This window comes from Perca fluviatilis, chromosome 1, assembly GCF_010015445.1.
Source record: "Perca fluviatilis chromosome 1, GENO_Pfluv_1.0, whole genome shotgun sequence".
Taxonomy (NCBI): Eukaryota; Metazoa; Chordata; class Actinopteri; order Perciformes; family Percidae; genus Perca; species Perca fluviatilis.
In genome coordinates, this window is record NC_053112.1 from 13,069,324 (window position 1) to 13,093,617 (window position 24,294).

General features: G+C 41.8%; 1 protein-coding gene across 5 annotated transcripts; it reads left to right on the plus strand.

Annotated features, from left to right (window-relative positions):
• Window positions 1–3,500: 3,500 nt before the first annotated feature.
• On the plus strand, window positions 3,501–21,158 carry pla2g6 (phospholipase A2, group VI (cytosolic, calcium-independent)). 5 transcript variants are annotated; one of them, XM_039790181.1, is made up of 19 exons: window positions 3,501–3,563; window positions 4,345–4,565; window positions 5,317–5,526; window positions 7,595–7,775; window positions 8,032–8,219; window positions 9,527–9,623; window positions 10,021–10,203; window positions 11,399–11,507; window positions 12,813–12,929; window positions 13,285–13,375; window positions 13,499–13,662; window positions 13,764–13,914; window positions 14,299–14,435; window positions 14,760–14,837; window positions 15,505–15,659; window positions 15,802–15,853; window positions 18,210–18,325; window positions 18,619–18,692; window positions 19,865–21,156. In XM_039790181.1, the coding sequence occupies exons 2-19, from the start codon at window positions 4,345–4,347 to the stop codon at window positions 20,007–20,009; spliced, it is 2,469 nt and encodes an 822-aa protein (XP_039646115.1). In that variant the 5' UTR covers window positions 3,501–3,563; the 3' UTR covers window positions 20,010–21,156. The 5 variants fall into 5 exon arrangements, with proteins under 5 accessions (XP_039646115.1, XP_039646294.1, XP_039646375.1 ...); XM_039790267.1 differs by lacking the exon at window positions 3,501–3,563 and adding an exon at window positions 3,592–4,069; XM_039790360.1 differs by lacking the exon at window positions 14,760–14,837.
• The last annotated feature ends 3,136 nt before the right edge of the window (window positions 21,159–24,294 follow it).

A 24,294-nucleotide genomic window follows, 5' to 3' on the forward strand; every position in this document is an offset into this window, starting at 1 on the left:
ACCACCACTCTTCTTCTGCTCTCTTCTACTCCAGGGGTAAGCGGCATCCGGAAAGAGTACCTCCTAAGAGGAGATTCTGAGGCTAACAAGCCATCACCTTCCGTTAGCATTCCATTGACTCCCATTCATTTTGGCGTCACTTTGACAGCGAATCGCTTTACATCTGAAGCGTTTAAAGACTTTATTTGTCCATCGTTTATTTCTTAAGAAACACGACAATGTATAAAAGGCTCCATTACCTTGTAGGCTATTCCTTATGGTTTCGCAGCGCATACTTTTGTAAAAATAGGCTAACGATTGTGTCATAACCACGCAATTTTCTGTCGCACAGTAGAGAAATTACTGTATAGTACAGGAGAAGCTCGCAGGCAGTTGGGGGGGACGTGGAGGCATACAGTCAAGGGAGAAGCCAGAGAGTCCATGAAAGCACATTTCAGCAACGTTTTGCTCCTGCTCCTACGCTCATGGACAGCTCCTACTCACGCTCTCCGTCTCTGCAGGATTCGGAATGATTGAGATTTCTCTTGGCACAGCTACCAGAAGACTACAAATTTCAGACAGGTTGCTCACGTCACATCTACGTCGTCAAGCTCAGTTTGAGGCTGAGAAGTACGCTCAGCCATCACCGGAAAAATGCTTCTAATTGACTTCACTGGTCTCCGTCGAAGTTTATGGCGTCGCTGTGTCCATTTCTTTTTACTGTCTATGATTCTACTACATTCACTTCTTATACTCTAAACTGGATTCATTGCACACAGCGCCACCTAGCGCTAAGGTTCAAACACCACAAGCACTATTAAATTTGTTCCAGTAAGCCATGACAGTAGTCATGCACAATACTAGTAGGCCTATACCCTGAAACCGAAGTGGCTAAATTAAATTCAACCATCATTATTTCTATTATTCAGGATGCCTGCGCTTCGTGACGTGTCAAAAGGTCTTCTGTGAAAAAGGCCTACAGCTGTTTCAGTCCCCTGTAACCCTGCAAAGGATTGGCTTTAGATAATGGATAGATATTTATTTTAGTTTATATTTTTCTTATTTGTATTATTTAAATATAGTGATATTGATAATATATTGAATGGAACATGTGTATAAAACATATACCCTACCATACTTTTATTATTATTATTTATATTTATTCATTTCAAACAATCGACTATCAGGGATCTCAAGTAGCTCCATTGACTGATTTTGAAGGTTTATATACTGTTACAGTTGAAACCAGATATTTACATACACTTCAGAAAAAAACACAAAAACTTTTATTTCTTTACGGTCATACATTAAATCAGAGTAAACTTTTTCTGTTTTAGATCAATAAATATTAACATAATTTTTGCATTTGTTAAATGTCAGAATCGAGCGAGGGAGAATTTTAATTTTTTTTATCACTTTCATCAAAGTCAGAAGTATACATACACTAAGTTTATTGTGTCTTTAAACAAAAGGAAAACTCCAGATGATTCCATTCTGAGCTTAAGAAGCTTCTGATAGGTTAATTGATTGCATTTGAGTTAATTGGTGGCACACCTGTGGATGCATATAAATAAACACAGAGCCTTTTTCTTTGACATCATGGGAAAATCAAGAGGAATCAACCAAGACATCAGGAAAAGAATTGTGGACCTCCACAAGTGTGGCTCATCCTTAGGTGCAATTTCCAGATGCCTGAAGGTCCCACGTTCATCTGTTCAGACAATAATATACGCAAGTATAAAAAACATGGGAATGTACAACCATCATACCGCTCAGGAAGGAGACGGATTCTGAGTCCCAGAGAGGAACGTTTTTTGGTGCGAAATGTGCGAATCAATCCCAGGACAACAGCAAAAGACCTTTTGAAGATGCTGAAACTGGTAAGACAGTGTCATTATCCACAGTAAACGAGTCCTGTACCACCATGAGCTATAAGGTTACTCTGGGAGAAGAAAGCCATTACTTCAAAACCACCATAAAAAAGCCAGACTACAGTTTGCAACTGCACATGGGGACAAAAATCTTAATTTCTGGAGACATGTCCTGTGGTCTGACGAAACAAAAATTGAACTGTTCAGCCATAATGAAAAACGGTATATTTGGAGGAAAAAGGGTGAAGCTTTGAAGCCTCAGAACACCATCCCAACTGTGAAGTATGGGGGTGGTAGTATAATGTTGTGGGGCTGCTTTGCTGCAGAAGGGACTGGTGCACTTCACAAAATAGATGGCATCATGAGAAAAGAAAATTTTGTGGATATATTGAAGCAACCTCTGAAGACATCAGCCAGGAAGTTAAAGCTTGGGTGCAAATCTTAATATATATGTCAATGGTGCAAATGGGTCTTCCAAATGGACAATGACCCCAAGCATACCTCCAAATTAGTTACACAGTGGCTTAAGGACAACAAAGTCAAGGTATTGGAGTGGCCATCACAAAGCCCTGATATCAATCCCATGATTTGTGGGCGGCACTGAAAAGGCGAGTGCGAGCAAGAAGGCCTACAAACCTGACCCAGTTACACCAGTTCTGTCAAGAGGAGTAGGCCAAAATTCCAGCAAACTATTGTAGAAAGCTTGTGGAAGGATACCCAAAACGTTTGGCCCAAGTGAAACAGTTTCGGGGTAATTCTACCAAATACTAAGGAAGTGTATGTATACTTCTGACTTTGATGAAAGTGATTAAAAAAAATACATAAAAATTCTCCCTCGCTCGATTCTGACATTTATAACAAATGCAAAAAATATGTTAATATGTATTTATCTAAAACAGAAAAAGTTTACTCTGATTTAATGTATGACCGTAATGAAATAAAAGTTTTTGTGTGTTTTTTTTCTGAAGTGTATGTAAATATCTGGTTTCAACTGTAAACAACATTTAGATGTTTAGACACGATTATAAAATGCATGGTACTGCAGTGGTGGAAGGTTACTACTAGTACATTTACTCAAGGACTGTACTTTTTGAGGTAGCCTACATTTTATGCTACTTTATACTTATACTTCACTACTTACGTAAAGATATTGTGCTTTCCACTTTATTTATCTGAAGGTAGGCCTATATAGAGTTACCCTACTTCTCAAACTCCGATTTTACATTCAAAACCTATAGTTTATAAAATATGATCCATTGTTTTAAACTACCAAAAGTCTATGAAGTAGTTAGTGTCAATGACCAACAACAAAGTAGCCTCCAGCTTACATATTATCAATAACATTGATCCAATAATGTAAATAGAATAACACTGACAGTAGCCACTCTGCATTAGGAGTACTTTTACATTTGTGAATAACTCTATATTATGTAAACTGTGGTATTTCTACCTTTACTTTAATATAATCTACTTCTATCACTCTAAATGTCCTCTCTGGGACTTTCTCTGGGACCTTCTCTGGGACTTTTGTGAAGAAAACTAGAGCATCTTCTATGTATTACGCCCCACCTCTTTTACATAGCAACTGTCAGTTCCTTGAGCTCTGATTGGAGCAGCTCCCGTCAATCATGATTTATAGCAAGTTTGGTTGCACGTCACGGTTGTTGATGTCGCTGTCAGAAGTCAACCACGCAGACAGAAGACAGCAAGCAGGTACGATTAGAATGGGCAGATAGCGGCTAAGCTAAACTGCGCGTATACGAGTTAATGCCATTAGCTACACTTAACAGAATAACTACATGCTCAAAATATGTGGGATATTTATGTTAAAAACATGAACTAAATGGGTCTTCGTTGACAGTGTTCGTTGTTTAGCGCCTAACGTTATCATGTCCAATTGATTCTAAATGACTAGAACTCGTGAGCAGCATGAATGGAGCCCCTTCTTCATTATTTAAATGAGGACCAGCCTCAGTTTGCATCGTCACTAGAAGGTCTCGGAGTGTAGCTGATAGGAAGTGGAGAGTTGACTGCTAACCCGTTCGAGTCGTTAACTAATGTGGTAACCCAGCTGGTAACAACGTTAGGCCTAATTAGCTATAACGTCACCTTACAGGACATTGTTTTTTATAGTGCAGTTTATTACTAACCACAAATTAGAGGACTGCCAGCAGCCATATCATATGTAATACCTGGGATATTACACCTGTTGCTGAGAGGTAAATTCCTGTCTTGGGGATAGAAAACATCATTAATTTGTTGCCAACAATCCTACAGGCTGTGGTGGAGCAAGCCGAGCTGCCAAGGAGGGCTGAGCTAAACATGTCTGCAACTGCTGCCAAACCTGCTTTGTTAGTTAGAGATCATTGAGACTGTGCTGCAGATTATATTAGATTAGATTCTACTTTATTGTCATTGTGCAGAGTACAAGTACAAAGTCAGCGACATGCAAATTGTCTGAGTTCTCCATAAGCCCTCTGTTCTTTGTTCTCAGATGACAATGCAGTTCCTTGGCCGGCTGTTGGACACAGTGTCCTCTGTGTCAACCCTCTTCACCAACCCCTACCGGGTAAGGGATGTCCCGTTGTCCGACTACAGTGGAGGAGGCAAAGTCCTGCTGAAAGAGGAGGGACGTATAATCCTGTACAAAAACACCCAGTGCCAGTCATTGGACTGTCTGCTTATGTGCCCTGAGACGCCTAATATGACTCTAAGGTCAGTATTGATCTCATAACGGACAGGGTGAGTGGTGTGATATGGGCCACACATGGCCTTATACAGCCACTGAACTGGGGCTAAGTGTGCAAATATCAGCTGGAATGAACACAAGTATGATTATAAGATGTTTAAGCCCCTGCATATTTGGTTACTATTTTCAGCGTACATACAATCTTATTGATTTGCCTAAGATCACTATTGACCTGCACCATTACCCAACAAGTCAGCTTCTCCAGATCAAAGCCCTTTATCTTGACTTAGTCAGTGTCAAGTCATTCAGCCATAAATACAGTATGAAAAGCAATGTTCAAGCAATGAAGGTACAGTACGGTTTGCCAGAACTGAAACCAAAAGCAAAAGGGTTTTAAGAACTGAACAGCATTCTAAAAATACATTGACCACCGTTGTGTTAAGTCGGCAGAGAATTGTCTAAATCTTTGAACATTTGTATTGTGGATGTATGGGTTACAAAAAAAATAATTAGTAGTGAGAAACAAAGGAGAAAACTGGAGTGTGTCTTTGCTTAATATACAATAAATAAAAAAGTAATTTGAAAAGTCACATTCAATGAAAATAACATGCCATTTGAAGTCAAGGGCTATAGCAAATGCAAACAGGAAATTAAATTTAAAGGCACTCAGGAAATCATATTTCATAGTAGAGAAAAATATGTTTCTGTAATTTGTACCAGTATAACCACACTCATGGCAGAATGTGACTGTGTTATCATTGCGCTGATGTGATCCAGGCTGTTTCAGGTGGCGTCAGAGGCGGACGCCATGAACTGGTTCCCCCAATATGCCCTCAAGCTCCGCCCCTTCTATGAGACACTGCCTCTGAAGGCTGAGACCACCCAGCCAATCGTGGACTGCATCCGCAACCACCCAGACTGGAGTTCTGCCCACATCGCCGTGGAGACAGGCCTGAGAGAGTGTCTCAAACATAACTATGTCCAGAGGTAAGATTGGAAGTGCTTGATGAAAACGCTGATGCTTATATAGAGTCCAAAATTATGTTTTAACATTTCTGTGCCAACAGTCCAAGAAGGTGGATGTAAAATAGAGAAAAGCGTCGAGTCATGTCATTTAAAAAAAAACTGCAAACAGCAAAAAACTTTTTGCTTGATAAATCACTTAAATTGTTGTATTGTTAAATGATTATCAAAATTGCCATTGATTAGTTTTCTGACAGTCCACTAAAGGATGAATCGGCTAATAATTTCAGCACTAGTTCTGGCTCTGGGCAGTTTGTCCAGAGATCAGTGCTTTAGGATGAAGCTGAACGAAGAGAGGATTATAAGTGGAAGCGTGTTCTACAGAGGCATTTATTGTGACGCAGTCAGTATGAAACTCTCAGTTAAATGTGACAAGTACTATTAACTGCTGGTATTTGTTATTAGTTCACAACACTGGTGGTTTTGCAGATTTTCACTCACTAAGTATAACTCCAAAATACTTGACATTACTCTACTCATTTGCCATGCAGCAATTGATTTTGGTTCATTTCAGTACTGTATGATAATTAGGGTTGGGTACTAGGGCTGTACCCACTAGTACTAGGGCTTAAATTCTTAGTCGACTAACAATTATATGATTTTGTTGACTAATCGATTAGTTGATGTAATCGACAGAGCTGTGCGCCTTGAGAGGTGTTTAAGACTAGAAAAGCACAATATAAATGTAGTTAATTAACCATCTGTAAAACTGAGTTTCTCCACAAGTAATCCTGCAAAAGCCCCACTATAAATCTTGTGTTTACCAGAAATGTGCTCATAAGTTTCTTGGAAATGAGTAATTAAGCATGAATAAGCATAAAAAATGACTTGTCAACTAAAGAAATCTTAGTCGACTAAGACCAAAACTACCGATTAGTTGACTAATCGACTAAGACGTGGCAGCCTTATTGGGTACTGAAACGCGGTGCCAATAGGGCACCGATGCCGACGTAAACTGTAGTAACGAGACCGAATAAGAACGAAAATGTTGGTGCCTGACTTTACACTACACTTGACAGCAGGTAACGTTAGCCTACCTTTAGTTAGCAGCTGGATTAAACACGGTTAAAATGCTGACAGCTATTGTTAAACGGTGTAAAGTGTGACTGTATTTCACTGGAGAGGATTCCAACAGCGGGACCTAACAGTCTGCTCTGCAGCGCAGCCGCTGACGTTGTCAGAATTAAACAACACAGACTTAAAACAGGTAGCCTCGTGGTGCATTCAAAGTTATTGTAAAATACCCTTTTCCCATCTGGTAATTGTTTTTGTCATTCAACAGCAATTTACTGTTATAAGTTATATTATTACATTATTATTAAATCTTTAATTTTGATCATATGGCCTTAGCAATAAACAAGCCGTTATTTAATGTTGCCGACTGTTGTTTAGTACCCTTCTTCTTTTTTTTTTTTTTTACTTTATTAAAAAGTACTGGTTTAGGCACCGGCACCGTTTTTAAAAGTATCGCTTTAGCACCGGTATCAAAAAAAAAAAAGCATTACCCAACCCTAATGATAATCAACTTGCATTTACTTGAAAGCTACTCAAGATAGTCAATGGAAATTTTTCACAATGGAAATATTGAGTTGCTATAGTTTTACTAACAGTCTCTAAAGGACAAGGCATCCAATATGTGGGAATGTTTCAAAAAGCATTTACAAACATTGTTGTTGGAAAATGTAATCTCAAAGACACAATGAGGAAACGATGGAGTTACTTCAATGCACTGACAAGGAGAAAAAAACGCTCCCAACTGTCCCTACTTGATTAATTAAGTAATTGCATTACCACACAATGATCACATACTGTAACTTTTTCCCCAAAAAGTGGGCTAAATGTTCATTGTAGTGGTTTTCTTATGTATCACAAACAACCTTAAAGTCTCTGTAAGCTCACTCTCAAACAGTTGTGATATGATTGGGAAAACAATGGCTTTCCTGGAAGCCAAAAATGATAAAGCATAATATTAATCTAGTGGCTAAACTGTGCAAAAACGACCTGTGTGGTTACGTCATCTCTCTGTCTCCAGTCAGATCAATGCCCGGGATGCATCAGGTCAGACGCCGCTGCACCTGGCATGTGAGCGCGGCGACGCGGCGTGTGTGAAGGAGCTGTTGGAGGAAAGCCAGGCTCGCACCGACATCAGAGACCGCAACGGAGAGACGCCCATGCACTGTGCCGCCAAGCAGGATACTCCTGCCATCATCCAGGTGAGACTCGGCAGGACGGAAATCAAAGTATTTGTTTCCATTTTGAACAACGCTTTGTCGAATGTGTCTTACCACCGCGTTTCAGTGTTCTTAAAATTCAACTGAATGACCCAAGTAGGGCGCTACTGTTTCAGGTCACAATTCAGAAAGTGATTAAGCAGCCCCCCCCTTTTTAAATGGGATTGTAACACAATTTCCCCTCCTTTCACCTCCCCCACCATGCTGTCATCCATCACTCCATCCTCTCCTCATTCAGGTCATGTGCTCGCGGATGTGCTCGGGGGTGAATGAGCTGAACCACAACGGGGAGACGCCGCTCCACGTGGCCTGCCGTCTGGGACGCGTGGAGTCCGTCAAAGCTCTGTTGGGCGGCGGGGCCAAGTGTGGCGTGGTCGGTGGCGCTGGCTACCCCATCCACAGTGCCATGAAGTACAGTGAGAAGGGGTGAGTGCACGGTGGCCTCACAGCAAGAAGGTTCTGGGTTCGAATCCAGGTCGTTCCGGGGCCTTTTCTGTGTGGAGTTTGTATGTTCTCCCCATGTTTGCGTGGGTTTCCTCCGGGTGCTCCGGTTTCCCCCACCATCAAAAACACATGTACTAGGTTCTCCAGTCAGTGGCCTTGATCAAGGCACTGGCTCAGATCTGGAGTTGGTCCCCGGGCGCTGTAAATGGCTGCCCACTGCTCCCTTGAGGGATGGGTTAAATGCAGAGAATGAATTTCGCTACATGTATGTGTATGTGACAATAAAGTACCTTTACTGTTCGGATGATGACTTGCATGATGAGGTATTATTTCTGTAGCTTGCAATCAGTCCAGTGAACAGTCTTAAGCATGATTTATGGTTCTGCGGAGGCTCCACGCAGAGCTTTCCCCCGTAGCCTACGTTAAGTGGCCTGATGCTTATACTTGTTGGTGTGTGCCTCGAGCCGGCATGTGTGTGGTAGAGCGAGGGAGAAAGAGAGAGTTTTGGCGATTAGCTATAGAGTGAGTAGCGACCCTAGAGTCATAGTGAGAGAAACAAAGTGTCTCCCCTGTTCTTTCTGACCACGGTGGGAAATCTGTAGCAGGAAAAGTTAACTCTCTCCTTGATTTCACGTTGTTTATGGAGAAGGTGAACCAGGAAATGAGTCGGGGGGTGGGGGGGGGGGAATGCAACGCTACCAAGCCACGGCCACGTGTAGTTACTTTTTTCGAGAGTGGTGCACGTCAGGCTACGGCGTAGGGTCTGGCGTAGGTTGGTGTCTCCACGTCCCTACGTACGTAGCATCGGCGTAGGTTTTACGCAGACGTATAAATCAAGCTTTAGTGTAGGTGTTCAGATGAATGTGTTTTTGCCCTTCTGTAGTTTCCAAAGTTACTGTCCCGCACTGAAATAACACTACAGAGCATATGGTTTTGAATTAACGGTAAACCAGGTTACACTGCTGCCCTGCCTTCATCATAAATAGACCTTTTAGCTGTAGAAATATTCTTGTTCTATAACAAGTTTTTGCATTAATAATAATATTGGCCCTCTGAATTGAATATCTGTGTTGGATAGAGAACTGCTGACGTTGTAAGAATATATTTTCCACAGAGTAAGGTGAAAGAAATGAGATTCTTTGTGCTAAAGGCAGAGACAAATTGTTACTAAAATTACAAAATAATAAAACCTCTTGGGTTCTAGGCTGTTTGATATAAGAGATGTTAAATAATGTACTAAAGTTAATGTATTGTAAATATTCCTCTTTTCTTCTGTGTTTGACTGTCAGCTGTGTGGAGGAGATCCTCAAAGCGGACCCAGGCCAGCTCCAGGCTGAGGACTCTTTGTATGGAGGGACGCCTCTCCACTGGTCCAAAACTGCTGAGGTGAAAAACCTTATCGTTATCATGTGTTTAGTGGTTAGAATTATTACATAATAAGCTATTTGAATTAGTACAGTACATGTTTGCATCCTAGTAGTATACATCCAGAGAAATGTATGTGTTAATGCTTTGATTTTACAATGATAGATTTATGACCTGTTTGTTAACTTCTGTTAGCAACCTAATGTAGTTCAAGCCACTATTACAAAACTTCAATTCAGCTTAAACTGATGGCCCCGCTCCCAGCCAGTGATAGTGGCCTGTAATTATGTTGCTCTGGTTTGCTCTGGGCTACCAAACCAAGACATTCATGTCAACAGTAATTTTATAAAGACTAACTTAACGTTTGAGGGGAAATATCCAGCAGATATTTAAATAAATCTTGCTCTCTCTTTGCCAGATGTGTCGTCTGCTGCTGGAACACGGCTGTGCAGTGAACTACCTCAGTAAGACCGGAGAGAGCGCCCTCCATATTCTGACCAAGAAGGGCCGCTTTGAGGCGGCCATGGTGCTGCTCACCCACGGAGCGAACGCCAACCTGAAGGGTCAGGATGGGAACACAGCCCTGCACCTCGCTATGAAGGTGTGTGTGTGTGTGTGTGTGTGTGTGTGTGTGTGTGTGTGTGTGTGTGTGTGTGTGTGTGTGTGTGTGTGTGTGTGTGTGTGTGTGTGTGTGTGTGTGTGTGTGTGTGTGTGTGTGTGTGTGTGTGTGTGTGTGTGTGTGTGTGTGGTTCTTATTTTCCAGATAAAAGCAGTAATCACTTACTAATAATCGGAATGTTCACTCAAGCAAAGAAAAATGTCATGGAAAAAGTGGTTGCAACATAGTATTTGGAAGAGGGGAAAACCACTAAAAGATTATAGAAGTTTTAAAGTTCTGGCTAATAAGAATATCCGGTTGCATCACACCTACAGTATAAGAACAAACTTCACAGATCTGCTTCTCTGGAATGGCTAGCATGCTTACACTACAAGATTCTCTCTCTCTCTCTTTCTCTCTCTCTCTCTCTCTCTCTCTCTCTCTCTCTCTCAATGATTTCTTGCTGACATTTCTTGAATAGCAAATGTTCTTGTTTGTTTGGTGTTTAATCAAAGGTGCACAACTCAGATTTGAATCAGAATCTGCTTTATTTGCCAGGTATGAGGACACATACGAGGGATTTTGCTTTGGATTATACATTGCTCACAATATGCTTACTCCTACAAAACAAACAACAAAAACAAACAATATATACACACTATAAACAGAAACAATATAGACAGGTTGATGCAGTAGTGCAATGAAGAGTGCAAAGTGTGCAGGAGTAAATTATTTTTATGATAAATTATTAGTATTTTAATTATGGAGCATAGTGCAAAGGATGCTGGAATAAATAAGTATTATGTTATGATATAAGTATTCTATTACAATATGAACAGTATGAACAGCTCTGAAATAGAGAATGATGAATAAATAATAAGTGGAACCAGTAAACAGGTGCTGATTAGAGACCGTGTTGCTGGGTTATTGGACAGGAATTGAACCTGACACTGTGAGTCAGAAGTCAGCTGTTCATCTGTTCATCTCAACAGGAAAAACTGGAAAACAATGTTCTCCTGTTGCAGCGGTGCTATTTATGTAACTACTTAAAAATGAAAGTGGATTCCCATAAAAACTTTTGAACCCACCTGTATATTGAGGACATTCTAAAGAGTATTTTTAAAGTTGTATTTTTCCCTTTTATTGTTACTTTGCTGTGAAAAGAAAATCCCCATTTGCGTGACTCTCTGTTGATTAGATGGACCACATGGAGTTGATCAAAGCTCTGATTGTGTTCGGGGCTGATGTGGAGATCCACAACGACCTGGGAGAAACACCTGGACTCATCGCTGCTCGCACCAGCAAAGGTAAGAGAGAGAGAGAAGGGAGCGAGAGGTTTAAACCCTGAGGAGATGAGATGAGAGGTAAGGAGGCAAGGAGGTTCAGTATATGGAGGATGAATTAAGGGAAGAGACAGAGGAGGCAAATAAGACTAGTAATGAGTTTATGGAACTTAATATGCTTGACCTAACAGGCCAGTTTGAACTTTATTATAACATGTTAACATGTAGCCTCATTTAAATGCATGTGTTCTACAGTAAAGCTACTGCACGACAATGGTCGGGTATGTAATGAGTGATTTCCAAAATCACAAATGTCAAGCAATCCTTAGCATCTTGTTTCAATTGATTAAATCCTGATTTACAGCTCCTGCAACTAATACATTGTTTTATGACTGACGTGGCATCTGTTAGAACACATTCACATTGTCTTTTTTTAAAGGTGCAATTAGCAAGTTTACTGCCGTATAGTGTACGATTACATAAGAAGAGGAAAGAGTCCAAAGAGGAAGAAAGCAGATAAAGAGTTATTCAAGATAAACTAAAACTCACGATCTGGTCTGTGAATTGTTGTAATTCCAATATTTCACCCACTATTCCCATTTTCACCTTCTCAACAGTAGAGGGCAGTGCTGCAATTGAGTGGCATGTAAACATATTTCAGTTACCAAAGCTAAAAAATGTTTATTTCAGAAATTACCGGTTGATTAATTTCACAATCACAAATGTAGAACTTATTACTTTTAATTGTGTCATATAAGATAGCATTAATGCAGTTTTTTATTTTTCTGGCCACTCAGTGCATTCTGCATAAATAAATCTACAATAGAGGCCTAGTTGAGTTGCTTCTTTGACACATTAGCTCTCCGGTCTGTATTGCAATGCCTTTTGGCCGTGACTGTGCCAGAGATAACTGATATTTCTGTAGTTCCTGGCAGCTGAAAAAATATTTTGAAATTTCACTTAGATTTTTTAAATAGAAGATCAGCACATTGTTACTCATGAATTTGTGTTTCTACTAAAAAATGAAATAATTGCATGTTGTGTGCACATAGAGATGATTGTGTATGAAACCACCCACTTAATGCTTTAAATGAAAAATAATGGTAAATGGAGTTTCCTGTCGTTTATTGATTTATAAAATGCATGGTAATTGCTAACAGCTGGCTTATGTTCTTGATTTCTTTCTCTCTCTTCCTATCTGCGTCTCCCATCTATCTCTCTACCATTATCTCTCTTCCTGCTTTTTGTGGTGTGTGTGTGTGTGTGCATGTCTAACATGTCGGCTTGCTTGTGTGTGTGTGTGTGTGTGTGCTTGTGTTAACATGAAAGGTCCTAATAGAAAGATACTGCTGGACATGCTGTGTAGTGTAGGGGTCCAGCGGTGCCTCCCACCCTCCCCCGGCAGTCCTCCCCCCTTCTCCGACAAGGCCAAGCCTCCAGGCATAGGTAACACCGCCATCCCTCCTTCTGGCCTCCCTCCATTGTGCTCCGTCTCAGCCGTTCTTCCATTTAAATTGCTTACATTGATTCATCAAGATTTCATGTGTATTGGTTTTTTTATTTTCTCATTTTTCACTTTTCTTTAATTTATTTTTTATTACATTTACCGAACATTTTATTGTTTGGTCAACTGATGGTCTCATCCAATGCAATTTGTATTTTCTCAAAATACCAAAGACCAAACAAAAGATGTTTTGTCCCAGTGAAACCACACACAGACAGTTTCCATTTCCATCCTTTATGCATACATTTGATGCCATGTGTTGGCCCCATATCAATAGCTGTTGTAATTGGCTGACAGGGTTCGAGGACATCATGTATATGGGGGCTGCGTTCGGTGCAATAAGCAGAAGCAAATCTGAAGTGGATGGCCCCAAAATGGAGAAAAGAAAGTGAGTGAGAAACTTCAATGATGTTATTTGTTGATGTTATGTTATTTATGTATATTTGAATATTTTTTATTAGGAATATTGCAGCTCTGAAGACAACAAAACACTGTTTCCTGTCCTCTGTAGGATGGACAGACTGCTATGTCTGGATGGTGGAGGTATTAAAGGCCTGGTGTTGATCCAGATGTTGATCGCTCTGGAGAGAGAGGCCGGTCAGCCAACCAGAGAGCTCTTTGACTGGGTGGCTGGCACCAGCACTGGAGGCATCCTGGCCCTCGCTATAATCCATGGTGTGTTTGTTTCTCTTTTTTATTTTCACATATTTGATTTTTTTAAATTTTTTTTTATGTATGTAGCATTAAAACAGCAATGACTTTTCTTCTATTTGTAGGTAAGTCCATGGAATACCTGCGCTGTCTGTACTTTAGGATGAAGGAGCAGGTGTTCAAGGGGTCCCGACCTTATGAATCAGCACCACTGGAGGACTTCCTAAAGAAAGAGTTTGGAGAGAACACCAAGATGACAGATGTTAAATACCCCAGGTAACTGTTGACGTAAAATGTGTCTACAATGCAATATGCAGAAATACATACAGAGGCTCTAGGAAAGAAAATCTCCTCATACATACTCACTGGCAAATGGTAAAATGCTCTAATGTTAGCTGATAGTATAAGCCAGCACTAGGGTACCGCAAACAAATATGCAAATATAAAACCCATATTCATACATACATTAAAGCTTTCCCGGAAAATTCAGCCAATGAGTTCCCAGAAAGAAGTCTTTTATTTCGTACTCATTTTGTTTTTCCTGTGTTTCTACTGTTGGTAAAAATGAAATCCCCCAGCTTTAAATACCCTACTCCTTTGCTGTGATTGGTCACTTTGAGAAAAATTACATTGTCGACTCATTTATTTGGTTCTGTACAGGGTGATGGTGACCAGTGTTCTAGCAGACAGGCATCCAGGCGAGCTGCACATCTTCAGAAACTATGACCCTCCCTCCGTCCAAAGAGTGCCCCCATATGCTACCACTGCCACCTTCAAGCCCCTTATCACTCCACAAGGTACTTCAACAAATGGCACCAGTTATTTTTGTTGGCCTACTGCACAGGTGCTCACTAGTGTTGTATTGGAGGGGTAGTGCAGTGCATTCATACTACCACTGGATGGAGTCAACGTAAGCAAAGCCTAAACTTGGAGGCTTTACATTCTGGCATTGGGTAATCTCAACAGTTAATACATTCTCAGTTCACTCAGGAAATGAAACCTGAACAGCGAGGCACTGGGTGAATGCAAAAACCTACTTTTGACTTTGCATTGTCATCATATTCCTGAACAAGTGACAGTTCTGCTGTGTTGTTTGAGTGCCAGCCATGTTGTTGTTGCAGGATGGGAGGATGAGGATGTGTTGATAGTAGGATACACAGAGGAGCCGACCAAAAAGCGTAGGAAGGTGACAGATGAAGGTGTGTGTCTGTGTGAGTGAGAGACTACGAGCATTTGACAGGGAAAAAGTTCACAACCATTTAAATTTGGTCAGTCACAGTTTTTGGGCAGCACCCTGCATATTTCCATTTTTTCCATATTTAAAGGAATAGTTTGACATTTTGTTAAATGCGCTTATTCACTTTCTTTGCCAGGAGTTTGATGAGAAGATTGATGCCACTTTCATATACTGTGTTCATTAATCCGCTTTAGTGTTGGTAGGTGGATTTAGTTACCTTCGGACCGATCCAGGCTTGCTGTTTCCCCCGTTTCCAGTCTTTATGCTAAGCTAAGTTAGCCTGCTGCCAACTGCTGACTGCTGCTGGTAGCTTCCCACTTCCCTTACGGACAAGAAAGTGGTGTCAATGTTCTCATCTTACGCTCAGCAAGAGAGCGAATAGTCATAAAATGTCAAACTTTTCCTGTGAATGTGATTCCACACTAAACGCATGCTTTACTGTTCATAGCACCGCAGCAAATAACATGTTTCAGCTGTTAGCTTATTCACATGGATGAATGTGGATCTTTTGCGAGTGTTAACAATTTTCTTCACAAATTGGAGTCTTAAAGCTTGCACCCAGAATCAAAGTCCCTGAGTATAGTTTCATGCCTTTTTTTTAAACCTTTATATCCCTGTCTGTACACCAGAACAACTTGTATGGCGAGCTGCCCGCTCCAGCGGCGCCGCCCCCACTTACTTCCGACCAATGGGCCGCTTTTTGGATGGAGGGCTACTGGCCAATAACCCGACGCTAGATGCCATGTCAGAAGTCCATCAGTACAATAAAGCTTTAAAAGCAGAGGTAGGCAACCTGACAGCTGCATTCTATCTTTACTTCTTTCTTGGTCTTCCATTAAGTTCACATACCGTCTCCAACCTGTATGGATGATTAAAACAATAGTTTTTTATTAGATCATTTTAATTATCCTTCTCCTCCCTCTCAGGGCCATGGAAATGAAATCAAGAAGTTGGGTATAGTGGTCTCCCTTGGTACAGGTAAGCCACTTCATTGTGTCTGAACATGGTAAAACATGCATTTTATGCTTCTTGTGAACTTAAATAAATTCAAAACTTGTTTGTTTTCTGGTGGTATATTAGTATTAATATGGAATTTGATAATGTGTGTGTGTGTATATATATATATAAATAAATTCACTCACTACTGGTCAAATGTTTTAGAACACCCCAATTGTTTTTGTTTTTATTGAAATTTTAGCAGTTCAAGTCCAATGAATAGCTTGAAATGGTACAAAGGTAAGTGGTGAACTGCCTGAGGTTAAAAAATAAAGTAAGGTTACCCAAACTGAAAAATAATGTACATTTCAGTATTTTACAAAAAGGGAACAAGAAATGGGTTAACAACGTAAAGCTGTTCTGCAGCAATGGAGGTTGATCAAGCTTTGAAAGTTGGTGCTACCAATTCCCAAAGGTGTTCCAACTTGTCTGGATTACTTACAACCCCCTCTGTTTGTATAAAAGTATCGTTGGAACGCACTGTGGTACCATACCCTCGTGAGCATTATTTGAACAGTATTGTACTGCAGAAAGTAGTGTGTTGCTAGAAAAATGGCAGGAAAAAGGCAATTAACAATGGAAGAGAGACAGACCATCATAACACTTAAGAATGTTGGTCTTTCCTACAGAGAAATTGCGAAGAAAGTCAAGGTGTCAGTGAGTACAGTATTCTTCACCATCAAAAGGCACTTAGAAACTGGGTGAAACTCTGACAGGAAGAGGTCTGGCAGACCCAAAGCCACAACAGAATCAGAAGACAAGTTTCTGAGAGTCAACAGCTTGCGTGATAGGCGGCTCTCACAGGACAACAGCTTCAAGCACAGCTTAATAGTAGTCGTAATAAGCAAGTCTCAGTTTCAACTGTAAAGAGAAGACTTCGAGCTACAGGTTTGATAGGTCGAGTTGCAGCAAGAAAGCCATTGCTAAGACGTCAGAATAAGAAGAAGAGGAGTTGCCTTTTAAATTATCCTGCCGACATAATGGCTGCATTGCAATTTAACAAGTAGAGCTCTTCAGAGGTTATTGGCCCGTCCAGTTTAACTCCACATACTGTTGTGCTGATGTAGCTTATTGTCAAAACGTACGCTTTCTTCCGAGTCAACTATTAAACAGCTCCACTAAAAACCTCAGCGCGGTGGGTCTGTTCTAAGTGTAGACCTGTTGTAGATGTAAAGTGCCCTATAGTTCCTCAAAAAATACAGTTCAATCACAACTGAAAATATGCCTCATTGTGTGTGAATACAGGTGAATAAATATATTAGTTTGTGTTGCAGCGAAGTGTGAGTTTCATTTCATACTTAAAACATTTGGCGGCTGGGTGCGCGTGGGGGGTTGTTGTTCGGACAGACCTGCCCCCACTGCTAAAAAAAAATCCTAAAGGAAACCCTGCACTTTGAGAAGTTATACTCAGCTGGGCCTCAGTTTAGTCATGTTACTGGTCCGAGCAACAGTTGGCTTGAACTTTTGCTTCAACCCTCAATGACCAAATAAACCTGTGTTTTTAACTAAATTTGTATTCAATAATAAACTTTGTATTTTTTATGAAAAGCATATAGCCATTTTTGTTGGTGGAATAAATGTCCTGGCAAAGGCTGAGACTTTGGCCATGTATTTTATGCCCTATTACGTGCGCTAGAAATATCCATAAGCTATCATAAGCCATGTGATGAATGCTTCTTAACCAAGGTGCCCTATACATTGTATTTCACAGTTGTTTTTAAGGTGTGTGTGTGTGTGTGTGTGTGTGTGTGTGTGTGTGTGTGTGTGTGTGTGTGTGTGTGTGTGTGTGTGTGTGTGTGTGTGTGTGTGTGTGTGTGTGAACCAATCAGCGCGCAGCTCATCTAAATATTCATGAGCATACCATATTTGGAAGAAAAGCTCTTGTTCAAAATAGGGCCATATTCACAGGGTAGTTAATGGCCCACAGAAAATCACTTGGGCCATTTTCAGCCCAACCTATGTTACATACCCCATTAGGAGACCTTAAGGAACAGTGTGAAATACCCTATATAATCATTCTATCACCCCTTTAATAAAAGCGGGCTTTCCACACAAAAACTTAGCCTACATGTGTCATTAGTATGAGGAAACAAATTAGAATTTAACTGTGTCTGGCTTGGGTCGGGCTCGGAGACAAATTTCTTAATGCCTGTCAGGCTTGGGCCGGGTTCGGTCACGGCTCCGTCAGACGCGGGCCGGAATCGGCTCGGACAGAAAAATTCGGCCCGATCCGGACTCTAGTTGGAAACGCAGGACAAGTTACACAGGACATTGTGAAGAACTAACTGCCTCCCTGTTTGTAGACTTGTATCCTAGCTGTGCTGCTGTGTGTCTCCAGGTAAACCTCCTCAGGTGGTGGTGAACTCTGTGGATGTTTTCCGACCCTCCAACCCTCTGGAGCTGGCCAAGAGCATCTTTGGAGCCAAGGAGCTGGGCAAGATGCTGGTGGACTGTGTGAGTACAGCTCCAGCACCTGCTTCAATCTGTTCGTGACACAGCACGTTGTTCCTCGGATAAATCAATGACCGCCAGATGCTCATCATCCAATACTACAAACTGTACATTTTTTTTCATATTAATTCATCTACTCAGAGTTGTCTTTTCTACGTTTTGTGAAGCCTTTTAATATTCCTGATATTTTGCACATAATAACCAATAACGATAGCCTTTCAGGCTTTTTGTTTCTGATTCTAAAATGTCTTTCTCTCTCTCTCTCTCTCTCTGTCTCTCTCTCTCTGACTGGACAGTGTACCGACTCTGATGGCTGTGCAGTGGACAGAGCTGCAGCCTGGTGTGAAATGATCGACACCATCTACCGCAGGTCAGTTGACTTTGACCCTGCTACAGTTTGGTTCTCATTTACTGCTACAGTACCTCTGCTCTCTATCGTAACTCTGATTCAAGCTGCCTTCTTCTGTTTTTCCATCAAAACCTCATTATTAACAACTTATGAACAACATCTATAGGAATGTTATTGTCACAGCCTGAGGCACCTGTCACTCACATTACACTACCCTAACGTGCATATGAAGATCAAAGTTAGCTATTCAGACCCTGGGTTTTAATATTTTTAGCCAGTATTTCTGATAATAATTTACTATCAGGGTTAGTTATGGAGATATGAATATACACAGATAAAAATGGGAGAGGTATGAAGGTGCTAAACCATTTAGGGCCTTAAAAACAAGTGAAACAATTTTAAAATCAATCCTCAATGTCACAGATAATGATGCTTGTACTGGTATGATATGTTCTCTTGTGCTGGTTTTTTATTGCTACTACATTTAGAACAAGTTTTAGCCTAACAATGTTAGGGCTGGGTACCGAACGTCGATACTTTTATGGCACTGAAAAAAATAATCCAATCCTAATGAGTATCGAAAAATTATTTATCTTTTGGTGCCAAATTTCGGTTCCAAAAGCATCTGAGCGCGTAAGCGCAAGCTTATCTGTCCTCTCTGCATATTGACACAGAGCGGAGCGGAGGTGCGGACAGAGTAAACTGTCTGCAGTTTTGTTGAAGATAACAGAGAGTCACGGTTGGTTTCAAGTTTGGTTACAGTTCTGTCTGTTCACACAGACAGCGTTTGCTGCGATATGATCTTAATGGCGAGCCGAAGGCGGTCGCGGTGCTGTTGACATTACACTTCCTCTTAGACAAGCAGGCACAACTGTGGTTTCTCTGCCCTGATGACTGACTGACTGACCAGTGGCACCGGATCGAAAGATTTTGAACGATACCCAGCCCTAAACAATGTTTTTTTTTTTTTAGGTAATTCAGTACAGAATGCATTACAGTCATCTATGTGAGAAAATACAAAAGGCATGGGTCAACTTTTTGGCATCTTCCAAAAAAGAATTTAGGGTCTAACTCTTGGGATGTTTCCCAAAAGTGGGGGACAGAGCTCAGAGTCAAGAATAACACCCAGGTTTTTATTTCCAAAGTACTTTGAAACTCTTTACAACACACTGTGTTCATTGTCTTATGTGTAGATTGAGTCCCCAGTTGTCTCAAGAGGTGATGCTTGATGAGGTGAGCGACGCGATCCTGGTGGACATGCTGTGGGATACCCAAATGTACCTGTATGAGGAGAGGGAAACCCTTCAATACCTGGCAAAGGCACTGCTGGACAAATGAAAGCACGAGAAAATCACAAGGAGAGGCTGCCAAGATGGGACCACGAGAGCTGAAGAGACGGAGAGTATGAGAGCAAATGAGCGTCCCGTGAGTGGAGTCAAAGCCAAGAGTGATTGGACGAGGCACAAAGATTAGTGAGACGTGTGTCTGATTCGAGATTGTAACGTCCGTGTTGGTGTGCTCTTTCTTTCAAACTCCTTGAGACGACGTGACCACAGCGATTCTCATATTCACGCTGAAATGTCAAAAAGTTCACAGTAGCAAATGTGTGAATCAAGGCAGACAATGAAAACTAACAGAAAAACAACTGACTAAACGTAGCCGACTGAAAGGCAAGTTATGTGGTATCATGCAACCTTATCACTGACCTTATCACAATTATGGTTGGTTTAGTTTACTATTTGTACATAAACCAGTAAAGAATAGTGTTCATACAGGGGGAATGTATGAGGAAGTGGCATCAACCAAATAAAACTAGAAGTAGCACACAATGACTCAGGCTCCATCCACTGACACTGTCAGCTAACACTCCCCCTCCCCCTCTCTTCAGTGTTATGTGACAAATAGAGTCTGAGCGCGTTTAATTTACATTCTGAATGGTTGCGATAAAAACCATAACACTCCTCCTCATTCCCCCTCCTTTTTTTTCTTCTTTTTTTTTTTACCCAAGTAGCAACCAAGACACTTGTTACACAGACATTTGATCAATCGATCAAAGGGACCATGTAGTACCAGTACACAATCTTACATACTGTCACACAGCTTGGATGGCGATGATGATCCCGTTCTGCCTTATGTGTCTGAGACCCACATCTGTACTGTTTGCTTTTCTTCACAACACATTTTCACGCCTTTACTGTCTAATTTATTTATACTGACTTTAAAAATATGTAACCTCACCCATTGATAACTTGCTAACTTACTGTTACAAGCTCTCAGTCTACTGTAGAAGTGTCTTGAGCGCATATTTAACACTTACTGTGACAACTGGATTAGAAACCAGACTTGAATTTTCAACATACTTGAAATACAAAGAAACAAAAGACATAAACTAGAGGCTACAAATTATTTCCTGTTTTTCTTTTTTTTTAATTTGGATTAATTACTGAAGTGTATACTTGTATGGGAATAAAATATATTAATATGGTTTTGAGTTGTGTATGACATTGTCTCTTTGTCTGTTGTAGCATTTTTGTTTGCTCAAATGCTTAAATATTTGGCTCTAATGTAATTGTAAAGCTGGATCTGAATATAATATTAATAATTAATTAGTGGGCCCATTAAACCTTTCAGAGCACAAGCATAGGACAACTGAGTCAACTATTTAAAGGCACAATCCATAACCAACTGCAAAAAGGTTCACCCCTGTCAGGGTACAACGGCGGACTCAAATGCACAATTTAGGATGCAGAGGTAAAAGCTAAGTGGATTTATTGTTCAACGAACAATGCAGGCAAAGGTACAGAATCGACAGGCAGAAGACGTGGTCAGAATACAAGCAGTTGGTCTGGTTACACTGGAAACACACACTAGGAAAATGCTGGAAAGAGACACATGAGCAGCTACATACAGGGCCACGAATGGATCAGCCCCAGCTTACATCCGGGACATGGTTAAAGGTCCCATGGCATGAAAATTTCACTTTGAGGTTTTTTAACATTAATATGCGTTCCCCCAGCCTGCCTATGGTCCCCAATTGGCTTGAACCCCCACCCTCCACCTTGCACCGCCCTCTCTCCTCCTCAATAGCTAGAGACACAAAAATGGCACATCCTAAGGAAAGCTCATTGTAGGACTGGCTCTAGTGGCTGTAATTCTGCACCAAGGCTGAATTTCAGGAAAGAGACTTCAGATACAGTATTAGGGGACCACTAAGGTCTATATAAAAGCATCCAAAGAGCACCATGTCATGGGACCTTTAAACCATACACCCCAACCCGCCCACTTCGCTCTGCATCAGCCAAACTGCTTGCTGCCTCAACAAAATCCCGACTGTTCACTGTCCTGGCTCCCAAATGGTGGAACGAGCTCCCCATCGACATCAGGATGGCCGAAAGCCTACACGTCTTCCGCCGAAGGCTAAAAACACATCTCTTCCGACTACACCTCGGATAAAAAATAAAAATGAAAAAAAAACATTCTTGAACCTGCACTTTCATATGTCTCTTTGTAGCTTTGCTTATTTAAAGCTAATGTACTCTGGAGTTTGAACCTTCACAGTTGAAAGCCCTAATTGTAAGTCGCTTTGGATAAAAACGTCAGCTAAATGACATGTAATGTAATAATGTAATGTAATGTACAACAATCTGGCAGGGAACAAGTGAAACAAGAGGGGAATATATACACGGAGGATGGGAAGACAACTACACACAGGTGAATCACATTATGGCGGGGACAGGTAATCATAAAAGGCGGGAAACAAACAAAGACAGGAAGACAAGTGACCAGGAATGTAGACAAACGGTGAATATCAAAATAAAACAGGAAGTCCATGAAAACAAACAGAAAACTAAATAAGAGCGGGAGCTGGATGTGACAGTACCCCTCCCTCTAAGGCCGAACACCGGACGGCCCAGGCTCTTCAGGATGCCGCCTGTAGAAGTCCCAAATCAGGCTAGGATCCAAGATATTGCTGACACCCAGGATCTCTCTTCTGGACTGTAGCCCTCCGAGTCCACCAGAAACTGTCTTCCTCGACCCCTCTTCCTGACCGCCAAAAGCTCGTGGAAGATGTAGACGGGACCCCCTCAAACAAGACCAACGAGGGAGGGCGGTGTGGCCGGGACCAGAGCGCTCTCTTTAACAGGTTTGACCTTGCTCACATGGAATGTGGGGTGAACTCTCATAGACCTGGGAAGTTTCAACTGGACAGCCACAGGATTAATCACTTTAGACACAGGAAAAGGTCCTACGACCTGAAGAGCCAACTTACGGCTCTCGGTGAGCAGTGGAAGGTCCTTGGTGGCCAACCACACCTTCTGACCCACTCGATAGTGGGGCGCCAGTTCTTCGATGGTCAGCCTGCCTCTTGTACCGGTCCCTATTCCTCAAGAGGACCTGTCGAGCCCTTGTCCAGGTTCGCTGACAATGCCTGACCAAGGCCACAGCAGTAGGAACTCCCACCTCCCTCTCGAGTGCGGAGAACAACGTGGCTGGTACCCATAGGCACACTGGAATGGGGACATACCGGTGGATGAGCATATTCTACCCACAGTAGCAATTTGGACCATGAAGCTGGATTCCGCGAGACCAGGCAACGAAGACCCGTCTCCATCTCCTGATTGAGTCTCTGTCTGACCATTTGACCATGACTGTGGGTGGTAACCTGAAGACAAGCTGACCGTGGCTCGATCAGCGTGCAGAATGCCTTCCAGAACTGAGAGATGAACTGGGGACCACGATCTGACACCACATCAGCAGGCAGCCCATGGATCCTGAATACATGGGCGAGCAGAACCTCCGCTGTCTCTTTAGAAGAGGGTAGCTTGGGGAGAGGAATAAAAAGTACCATCTTGGAAAATCTGTCCACAACTGTCAGTACAGGAGTATTACTGTCGGAGGGGGGTAACCCAGTAACAAAGTCTATGGAAATGTGAGACCATGGGCGTTTGGGGATGGACAGAGGTTGCAAGAGGCCAACAGAAGCTTGACGTGAAGTCTTATTTTGTGCACAGACTGGACAAGCAGCCACATATTCCCCGACCTCTCTCTCCATGGACGGCCACCAGAATCGCTGTTGCACCATGAAATTGGTCCTCTTGACTCCAGGATGACAGGAAAGAGGAGAGGTGTGGGCCCAATGGATAACCTGTGAACAGCAGGAACAAACAGGCGATTAGGAGGACAACCAGCTGGAACAGTTAACCCTTATTGTGCCGTTTTAACCCTTTCCTCCACCTCCCAGGCAATGGCCCCTAACAAACAAGACTCAGGCAGAATGTTAATAGGTTCTTCGGGAGATGGATCAGGGTCAAACAGGCGGGATAAGGCATCAGACTTCACATTCTTAGAGCCAGGACGGTAGGACAGGGTAAAGTTAAATCTGTTAAAGAAAAGAGCCCACCTCGCTTGGCGTGAATTTAGTCTCTTGGCAGAACGCAGGTATTCCAGATTCTTGTGATCCGTCCAGACCAGGAACGGCTGTTCCGCCCCCTCGAGCCAATGCCGCCACTCCTCCAACGCCACCTTCACTGCCAGCAACTCTCTGTTTCCAACATCGTAGTTCCTCTCTGCTCCAGACAGCTTACGGGACAGGAAAGCACAGGGATGAAGTCTCTCATCTTGG